This window comes from Megalobrama amblycephala, linkage group LG1 (assembly GCF_018812025.1).
Source record: "Megalobrama amblycephala isolate DHTTF-2021 linkage group LG1, ASM1881202v1, whole genome shotgun sequence".
NCBI classification, from domain to species: Eukaryota; Metazoa; Chordata; class Actinopteri; order Cypriniformes; family Xenocyprididae; genus Megalobrama; species Megalobrama amblycephala.
Genome location: NC_063044.1, coordinates 7,170,087 through 7,181,011, shown reverse-complemented (window position 1 = coordinate 7,181,011; position 10,925 = coordinate 7,170,087). Strand labels below are relative to the sequence as shown.

The following is a 10,925-nucleotide window of genomic DNA, read 5'->3' as shown; positions in this document are numbered from 1 at the left end:
AATCAGTATAACTTGCACACAGCCACTTAAAAACTGTTCACATGCTTCTATTGGTTTGATTTTGGTTGTCATTTGTTAAAATACAAAAAAAAAAAAAAAAAAAATCGGTGTCTTTCTGCTGAATGCCCATCCGATTCTTCTCCATGGCCATAAGGGAAAGTGAATATTTACACCATACCAACAAAGAAATGGATCAACTTCTGTCAGCTTTTTGAACACATTTATTTATTTGGACATTTTCTACCATATGATGGCTGAAGTATCTGCATGTGACACTGTTCTCATGGTAACCAGATCAACATTGTAAACTGAATTCTACAAAAAGTGAAAACACCAAATTATTATTCAATGGGATAAAATATCTTCTCTTCCCTGCAAACGATACCATGAAGAATGTTAATATTTAACGAAGTCAAAAACAAATAAAGTAAGCAGGAATCCATATTCATTTCAGTATCAGCAGACACAAAATGCTATAAAAAGGCTATAAAAAAATGCTATTTTTTTTTACTTTTAAAGTAAAAAAAAAAACCCTTACAAGTTACGTAAATGATAAAAGCTCATTGTGGTTTCTCGGTTTGATAGATTTGAGCAACCATAAAAATGCAAAAAATAGGAATTTTGAGTTTGTATTAGGATTCCTATATAGAAGAATTACTCCTTACTCTCCTGCCACAGTTCGCCAACAGCAATGACATCATGTGCAAACAACCTATAGAGAAGGGATAGGACGTAGCATACAGTGGGGATTGAAAGTTTGGGCACCCCAGGTAAAAATTTGTATTAAAGTGCATAAAGAAGCCAAGAAAAGATGGAAAAAAATCTCCAAAAGGCATCAAATTACAGATTAGACATTGTTATAATATGTCAAAAAAAAAGTTAATTTTATTTCCATAATTTACAATTTCAAAATAACAGAAAACAAAAAAATGGCGTCTGCAAAAGTTTGGGCACCCTGCAGAAGTAATACCTTGTACTGCCCCCTTTGGCAAGTACCACAGCTTGTAAACGCATTTTGTAGCCAGCCAAGAGTCTTTCAATTCTTGTTTAAGGTATCTTTGCCCATTCTTCCTTACAAAAGTCTTCCAGTTCTTTGAGATTTCTGGGCTGTCTGTCACGCACTGCTCTTTTAAGGTCTATGCATAGATTTTCAATTATGTTGAGGTCAGGAGATTGTGAAGGCCATGGCAAAACCTTCAGTTTACGCATCTTCATGTAATCCACTGTGGATTTTGAAGTGTGTTTAGGATAATTATCCATTTGTAGAAGCCATCCTCTCTTTAACTTCAGCTTTTTCACAGATGGCATCAAGTTAGCATCCAAAATTTGCTGAAATTTTATTGAATCCATTTTTCCTTCTACTCGTGAAATGTTCCCTGTGCCACTGGCTGCAATACAACCCCAAAGCATGATTGATCCACCCCCATGCTTAACATTTGGACAGAGGTTCTTTTCAGTAAATTCTGTGCCCTTTCTTCTCCAAACGTACCTTTGCTCATTCGGCCAAAAAGTTCTATTTTAACCTCATTGGTCCACAGAACTTGTTTCCAAAATGCATCAGGCTTGTCTATATGTTCATTTGCAAACTTCATACACTGATTTTTGTGGTGAGGATGTAGAAGAGGTTTTCTTCCGATGACTCTTCCATGAAGACCATATTTGTACAAGTATCTCTTTATAGTGGAATAGTGTACCACAACTCCAGTGTCTGCCAGATCTTTCTGGAGGGATTGTGCAGTCAAACGTGGGTTTTGACTTGCTTTTCTCACAATCCTGCGAGCTGTTCTGTCTGATATTTTTCTTGGTCTTCCAGATCTTGCTTTAACTTCCACTGTTCCTGATGACTGCCATTTCTTAATTACATTCCAAACAGAGGATATTGGCATCTGAAAACGCTTTGCTATCTTCTTATAGCCTTCTCCTGCTTTGTGAGCATCAACTTTTTTTCAGTTTCAGTTTTCTAGACAACTAGAAGAAACCATGGTGCTGATTGTTGGGGCAAGGTCAGATGAGTCTGGGCATTTAAAACCTTTGAGATTGTCTTTCCAGATGATGATTGAGAACAATCCATGACACTGTCAGGTCTCAGCTTTTCAAAGGGGGCAGTGCATGATATAAACTCTCCAGGGTGCCCAAACTTTTGCAGACGCCATTTTTTTGGTTTTCAGTTATTTTGAAAGTGTAAATGATGGAAATAAAATCTAACTTTTTTTGACATATTATAACAATGTCTAATCTGTAATTTGATGCCTTTGAGATTTTTCCATCTTTTCTTGGCTTCTTTATGCACATTAATACAAATTTTTACCTGGGGTGCCCAAACTTTCAATCCCAACTGTAAACTTTGTTAACTGCAAGATTTTTATCCTAACATTTAAAGGCTGGTTCACACTGTGCGATTTTGGCCACGATTTGGTCGTCTGAGACAAATTTTGCAAATCCTAAAAGATTCCTATAATCCTAGCCTAAAATCTGTAGTCTTTGATCAAATTTTACCTCAGACAAAATTCTGGCAATGTCAGAAGTTTTGCCGCACAATCCTGCAGTGTGACTTCTCCTATGACGAATGTCAAATTGTATTTGTTTTTCAAGACAAGCTGTGATCAAAATTAATGATAGAGATGTCTTTGTTAGCCACCATTTCAGTCCTGTGTGTAATGCAGCTCGGGACAATTTTTCATGCATGTGTCCGTTTTTAACGCGTCTTGACTGTCGTACAGTCTGACATTAATGACAGCTGAGATCCCACAGTGTGACATGAGGATCTTGTTCATACAGCCTGAGAAGCAACCATCGTAAAGGACTGTTATAAATCGCACAGTGTGAACCAGCCTTAAGAGGCTGTTGTGTTGACCTTGATTTATTGCAATATTGAGCTGGTCAATTTCTTTTGATTTTAGAAAATAATAAAGAAATCAAATAAATTTCTTATTTTCACTGACATTTCTGAACTAGTGCATCTTCAAGCCTAAATTCAGCATGGTTATAATTAAGTCTCAGAAACTTTAAGACTTTAACTCAAATTGTATTAGAATTGGTGACTTGTATCTTGTAATGGAGTCATTTTTGTTGTAAGGTATCTGTACCTTTATTCAATTATGGTTTTCAGGTACTCTTTACACCTCTGCTCTTTCCACAGTGATGACTTCTAAAAGAGTCCTCTTTCGAGTGAATTTTCGTGTGGCCCTTGAGGTAACCTATAAATCTGAAACCCCTTCCACACCTATCACATATGAATGGCTTCTCTCCAGTGTGAATATTCATGTGGTGATAAAGGGTCAATTTATGTGTGAAACTCTTTCCACACTGACCACATGTGAATGGCTTCTCTCCAGTGTGAATATCCATGTGGTAATAAAGGGTCAATTTATGTGTGAAACTCTTTCCACACTGATCACATGCAAAAGGCTTCTCAGTGTGAACTCTCATGTGTTGCTTGAGGCTTCGTTCCCGTGTGAAGCTATTCCCACACAGAGTGCAGGTGTAAGGTGTTTCTCCAGTGTGAGTTCTCGTGTGGGCTATAAGGCCTTCTTTACGAATGAAACTCTTTCCACACTCTTGACAGGTATGAGGCCTTTCTCCAGTGTGAATTCTCATGTGGGCTTTAAGGTTTCCTGTCTCATTGAAACTCTTTCCACACTGTTGGCAGGTGTAAGGTTTTTCTCCAGTGTGAATTCTCATATGGATTTTAAGTTTTCCTTTTTTACTGAAATTTTTTCCACACTGTTGGCAGGTAAATGGGCTCTCTCCACTGTGATTATTCATGTGGGCTATAAGGCTTTCTTTTCGACTGAAATTCTTTCCACACTCTTGACAGGTGTAAGGCTTTTCTCCAGTATGAATTCTCATGTGGCCTGTAAGGTTGCCTTTGTCACTGAAACTCTTTCCACACTGTTGGCAGATGTAAGGCTTCTCTCCAGTATGAATTCTCATGTGGACTTTAAGGCTTCCTTTTCTACTGAAACTCTTTCCACACTGTTTGCAAGTGAATGGGTTCTCTTTAATGTGAATTCTGATGTGGGCTGTAAGGTTTCCTTTGTCACTGAAACTCTTTCCACATTGTTGACAGGTGTAAGGCTTTTCTCCAGTGTGAATGCTCATGTGGACTATAAGTCTCCCTTTCTCACTGAAACTCTTTCCACACTCTTGACAGGTGTAAGGCTTTTCTCCAGTGTGAATTTTCATATGGATTTTAAGTTTTCCTTTCTCACTGAAACTCTTTCCACACTGTTGGCAGGTGTAAGGCTTTTCTCCTGTATGAATTCTCATGTGGACTTTAAGGCTTCCTTTTTGCCTGAAACTCTTTCCACACTGTTGGCAGGTGAAGGGTTTCTCTCCAGTGTGAATTCTCATGTGGACTTTAAGCTTGTCTTTATGTGTGAAACTCTTTCCACACTGTTGGCAAGTGAAGGGACTCTCTTTAGTGTGAACTCTCAAGTGGACTTGAAGGTTTCTATGTTGATTAAAAGTCTTTCCACACTGTTGGCAGGTGAAATAACCTTTAGTTTCTGTCTTTTGAGCTCCTTTTTGTTCATGACTCGCTATTTTCAGTTCCATTAGGTCTAAGGCAAAAATAGACATAAAACAATTTAGACATTTAAAGCATCAAAACCAACAAACTGTATGATCTATACCCTATCCTATCTTATGGATCAGGGATGGGCAGCTTTGGTACCATTCTTTTGCAGAGTTAAGTTTAATCCCTAATCAAATACATCTGCCTGTAATTGTCAAGCATTCCTGAAGATTTAAGGCTGACTTATACTTCTGCGTCGTGTGTACCCTGAAGATATGGCATAGGCTGTGAGTGCCACACAGACTAAAATGTAGCCTGACGTGCACCTCTTTGAAAATGTAACAACAAGCAATTCTACACAGACCGCAAGCCCTATGATTGGTTTGCTTATTTGCTGCTTCTCTGCCGCCTCTATTTGTAAGCTTCTCTGACAACGTACATGACAAACAGACACATAGCCTACGGTGCAGAGGCTCCAGCGTAGGTCTGACACAGAAGTATAAATCAGCCTTTACGATTAAATAATGGGGTTGGGTTAAATTTTGCAGGTGTGGTTGATCAGGGATGGAGCTAAATTTTGCAGAATAGTGTCCTGCCAGGACCAGAGTTGACCATCCCATCTATAGACCTTATACTCAATACACCAGTGGTTTTTAAACCTGGTCCAAAGGGACCCACCACTGCACATTTTGTATTTATGCCTTATTTTTCACATCTGGTTAAGATCATCAGGTTGTTAGAAGATTGCTGATATTGATGGAGGAATTTGCAAACTACAATTCCTGTTCATCACTAAGGTGAAAAGTGCTTTACTATTCAGTAAGTAATAGAAGATATTTGTTGTTGTAATGATGTCAGACATAGCACACACAATAGTAGTAGCCCTTTCTGTACTTGGTTGTGACCTCACTTTATCCGTACCACTTCCAAGCCTAATCCAACTGTGCCTTCTCAAGCGGCTAGGGCACGATAAAGAGAGATCACACTAGTGACATTAGACTGAAAGAATGAATGCTTATGAGATGTGTTTCCTTTAGCACAAAACTTACATTTTATGGTTATACTATTACCTGTAAATATTAAAAAATTGGGGCTTCCGGTAATGGCAGCGGAGCGATCAGTTGTGTACCGATTCTAGCGAGGCTAGTGCTAGCAGCGATCATGCAGTTAGCCATGAGAGCTCGTTACCTGATTTCTCACATGGATTTTTGCTTAAACACATTGCTGAAGTCGTTGCAGAAGAAGGTCGGTGCACACAAAAGGTGTTGACTGACTCTTTTAGTAAATCTGGAGTCCTGGCCTTCATCCCAAAACTTGCCAGTCCCGTCTATCGCAATTGACCGTGCACACCGAGGGCTTGGTATGCCTAAAGATGGTCGCTGTCGCCCTCTTATTATCAAGATTTATCGCTTCAGAGATGTTGCTACAATTCTGACCACAGCTAGATGCAAAGGCCAGCTTCAATACGAGGATCAACTTCTCCGCATCGCTCCTGACATTTCTCCTACAGTTTGCGCTGCAAGGAGAGCCTTCAACCCTATCTGCGCTGAACTCATTAAGAAAGGCATCTGCTTCCAAATTAACTTCCACGTGTTGGTCTTCAAGGCAAAAACTTTCAGAGACCCGAAAGATACCAAAGCATAATTGGACGATAATATGTAAACTCTTATCTTCAGTTTTTCGATGAGTGTTTGTGATCTTTACAAAAGACATCTCTCTTTTTTCTTTATGATTCATGTATGTTCTATGATATGACTTGTATGACCATTGATGGGTGGTCGGCAAAAATACGGGAAAGTTCTCTTATGTATAAACCTTTATTTGGCGTGATGCTTTTGGTTTTTGATTTTAGCTGGGATATTGAGCAGGCGTGTATTTTTTTTCTCTGAGTCTTTGAATGATAAACAGATCCTTGTTTTTTATTTTTGTACCTCAGGAGTTTTAGACATGGGGGCACCCAATCTTCTCCTTGTTCTGTTTTAGTATAGTTCTAATACTAGTTCATTCAAGCCTGGACCAGAGATCAAAATAAACCCTTTCCTTTCTGTCTTTTTCCCCTAGGAATAGTTTACTTTTTCTGTTTTCTATTTTGTTTAACTTTTTATCACTTCTTAAATGGCTGATGGTGTCAAGTTCAAGGGGCCTAAATAATCCATTGAAACGAGTTGCTACTATGGATTTTTGTAGAAACAAAGAATAAATATAGCCTTCTTACAAGAGACTCACTTGGTCAAAAAGGATACAAATCACATGTATAATTTTTTTCTGGGTTCTTGCTTGCTCCTCAGCTTCAAATAAATCTAAAGGTGTGGCGATTTTATGTCAGTGTAATCTGCTCTTTAAGCTGTTGGAAACTTGGGCAGATAGCAAAGGTAGAATATCAGTTGTGAAAATTCATTTAAAAACAGAGATGTTGCCTTAGTTTCAATTTATGCTCCTAATAAAAAAGAATTTATCAAACAGATCACCAAGGTACTTCTGGAGCTTTCTGGCTTATTGGTGCTGATTTTAATGCTGTTATTGACTGTTCAGTTGATAGGATAGGAAACTCGTGACAAAAACTTAGATCAAAAATTTGCTTCTGAGGCTTACAAGTCCAGCCCTCTATCCATTAGGCCACAAACTGTTAATTTGCTGCGCTGAACTGCAGAAGAACTGATGACAGCACCGTTTAATGTTTGGTTGACCAATCAGCGGAAAGGGGCGTTTCATTCCCACCCACATGTTGAGATCAAATATTCAAGTTGTTTATTCATTTTCTACCCCTGAACAAAAAATGAAAAATCAAGCCGAATTCTTGTTTGTTTTGTTTGAAAAAAAAAGTGTGAACCAGCCTTAAGGCGACCCCCATTATGGGGAGTTCTGCAGACAGGGGAATCAGTTCAGGAAAAAGAGGACAAAAATTAATTGGTTTGGGGAAACCAGCTGTTCGAACTTACACCAGCAGGGAATCCTCCAAACTGGATGTCAACCTCTGACGTTTGATGACGGGTTCACCCGACAGAACAGAGGAGGGTTGTGGTACGACAACCACAAGAAGACATGACTCTGGAGACTCAGACATAGTGTTGCAAGGCTCTGAAAGATCAGCAGAGACATGACTTGACTCTGGACAATCAGCGGATAAGTGACGTGACTGGACGAACAGAGGAGATGTGAAGTGGCTCTGGGAGGTCTGCTGAATGTGACAAGGCTCTGGGATGTCTTCTGAGACATTAAGAGGCTCTGAAAGGTCTGATGAGAGGTGATGAGGCTCTCGTGGGTCTACTGAGACGTGACAAGGTTCACGAAGATCAACTGACTTGACTGGGTTCAAGAAGATCAACTGTGGCTTGACTGGGCCCACGAAGATTAGTTGTGACTTGACTTGGCTCACGAAGATCAACTGTGACTTGATTTGTTGTTGTGATGGCCAACATTTTGTGAGCGGGTTCTAGTGCAAAAGGCACAGAAGTAATATTGTTTCCTCCTCGACTCCCACACTGAACGAAGGACCACAAAAATTTAAGGCATAGTCCATAAAGTCTCTTAGACTGCAATTGAACTTCCCTTCAGAAAACCAGGATTTTATGGGCTCATATAGACCAAATCGGAAAATGTCCTTCAAAGCCACATTGTCAAATGGAACTTGAAAACATAACTCACAGAATTGGAGAACATATTCTTCAATGGATTAGTCTCTTTGCCGAAGATGAACTAGCTGGTTGACTGGATCCATGGTTGGACAAGAAACGCTCATAAAAGCTGTGGATCTTGGTTTGGCTGAGTATTCTGTAACGTATGGGACGGGACAACGGAGTTGGAGATCCACGTGCAGGCTTTATTAATACGATGAGCGTAGTCTTACAGGCAGAGGGTCAAACACCAGCAAACAGATACAAGAAGGCAAGGCAAAAGACTAATCCAAACACAGGCAAAGGTCTAGGCAGGAAGCAAACGCTTATAAACAAGAAAACAGTCCAGGCACAAAAACACAGGCAATGCAAGGAACAAGGAGACAAGGACGGATACAAGGCTAAACATTCCATCTTTTTACTTACTTCTCCATGGGGGGCGCCATATTGGTGAGTAACTTCCGGTAGGATGCTCTGAACTTCCGTTTAGTAATTGTCATCAGCTAGATGATGTTCCTAGTGATGACGAATAGTGGAGGTTCTGGGAAAATTTGTGCTGTTTAAGGTTGTCACAAAAGCTAGAGAAAGCTCAAAAAACCTCTGGAAGATGAGTGTTTCGACGTTAAATTGTTAAATTGTTAAATTGTGTTAAATTGCACAAGATGCCAACCGACAAAGAGGGCAAAAGACAATGGCTCGCTGCACTTAATTTTAAATTCCCGCCACGTATCATCCATGTATGTTCATTCCATTTTGTGGACAGACATCCAACAAAGGAAAATCCTTATCCTGAACTTTGGCTTGGATATGTTCATCCATTAGGAAAGAAGAGAAGACGAGGAACTTGTCCAGACCAAGGTGAGTCTATTCTAGGGCTGGGCGATAAAACGATAACGATATGTATCGCGATAGACACGTGATCGATATCAATAAAAAATGTGTTCGATAAAACATTCGATATTTTTTATTCTTCATCGGAAGAAAACAGAGGTTGCGAAGCAAGTTTGGTTGCATTAACAAAGGTACTTGCTCTCTGGTAATCTAGCAACGTAGGGAGTGACCATAGACACGCTAACAGCCAATCATGTAACAGTATCAATTTTGGTTGCGCCATATCGTTGTCTCGTGCTGGATTCCTCTTCAGTAACCGGCGACTGATAAGCAGAAAATGAGTGCCGCAGTGAGTGAGAAAATTGTAAATAAAAGAGGAAAAGTGTTCATTGTGACTTTAGACTAGGGTGACCACCTGACTATTGATCTGTTGCAGGACAGTAGATGTGATTTTGCGGGACAATGCGGGACACATGACACAGATAAATTTACAACTATTACGCTATGTAAGTATTGATTTACATTTGTTGGCAAACTCGGCATATGCGCCGATTAATGTTTCTGCCGGTGGGTGCCCACACTATAATGTTGCGCTTATGGCAACATTAAATCCTGGAGAGAAGACAATTCTAGATTCACGGCTGCACATGCAGGAGGACAAAAGTTTGAGCGCGCAGATGTGATATCTGAGCGAGAGCGCACGAGCCTCCAGTTTTGTGCAAGGGAATCCGCCTGTGAGTGGAGAGATTGCTTGTTCTTTTGATGCGCTTTCGACATTTTTCAATATAATAACACCATAGAACCCACATTAAATGAAATATTAACGTGAGAAGAAAGTCGTGTCTGAATTTCGCAATTTTGTATTGGTTAAAACAAATGGAGAATATCTCGGTTTTCTGTAGGTGCTCGACCATTTCCGTGTGTGGCACTTGATCGCCGCTGTTCGTTGGAAATATTTAACATCAGGATGGATGATTACATGCTTTAAATCATCGATTTGGGCAGCTTTGAGCAGCACTTGAGGTTCTTATCCAGTATGGAAGATGAAATCCTTGCTGGTGTAGTTGTGTTTACTGACTTTGATGAGGCCCGCTCTTTGTGCTGTCCATTCAGTTGTCATCAGAGGGAAAACCTCTCTCTATGATTGCGTTGGTTGGTTATTGTGACGAGCAGGGCGGCGAGAGCCGTGAGAGAACGGCACGAGGCCGGTGACGCAAGTGATAATGAGCATCACCTGCGAGGCGCGCCGGCCTCGAGTCTCTCACTGAGGAGCTCCGGAGGCATAAAAGGAGGAGCGATGACAGTGAAGGACGAGAGAGGACCAGGCCTGGATATTATTTTATGTTTTATTATGTTTGTGTGGCCGGCAGACGTCCGCGAGGGTCTGCCGGGATTACTTTCGTTTTGTATTTGTTTATTTTGAATTAAAGTTATGTTGAATGTTCTCCGGTTCCCGCCTCCTTCTTCCCATATTTACGAACTGTGTTACAGTTAATTTCACAGCTAGAATATGACGGCTGCACAAATAGATTTTTAAATGCTCACAGTTTTTATTATATTTCTTACTGTGGTATTGTAATTTCAGGGATGAAAAAAATGACAGACATAAATGAAATGCGGGACACTAAAGTCTTGTGGGACAAAGCTCCTAATTTCGGGACTGTACCGCAAAATGCAGGACGGGTGGTCACCCTACTTTAGACTTATGTTATTTTAATTATTTGAGTTTTCCATGGTTGTTGACATTTCTGTCTTAATAACTGAGGGGATTATGATCAGAGGAAGGTTAAGTTTAAAATAAAAATGTTTAAATGTAATATATTTTTCTCCTGGTCCTTATTTTAAATGGGTCATAAAAAATATCAGTAATTATCGATATCAGCCGATATGAAACACTGATATCGTGGCACAGTTTTCAGCCATATCGCCCAGCCCTAGTCTATTCACTAACGTTATTTACAAGT

General features: G+C 39.9%; 1 protein-coding gene across 1 annotated transcript; it reads right to left on the bottom strand.

Annotated features, from left to right (window-relative positions):
* Positions 1 to 432: 432 nt before the first annotated feature.
* On the bottom strand, positions 433 to 4,903 carry LOC125243072 (gastrula zinc finger protein XlCGF57.1-like). The gene has a single exon (XM_048152357.1). It carries the CDS (start codon positions 4,579 to 4,581, stop codon positions 3,106 to 3,108), a length of 1,476 nt encoding a protein of 491 aa, XP_048008314.1. The 5' UTR covers positions 4,582 to 4,903; the 3' UTR covers positions 433 to 3,105.
* Between the last annotated feature and the right edge of the window lie 6,022 nt (positions 4,904 to 10,925).

What these genes read in the sequence shown, in the direction of transcription:
- LOC125243072 (XM_048152357.1), bottom strand. Translation starts at nt 4,581, where the DNA reads ATGTCTATTTTTGCCTTAGACCTAATGGAACTGAAAATAGCGAGTCAT.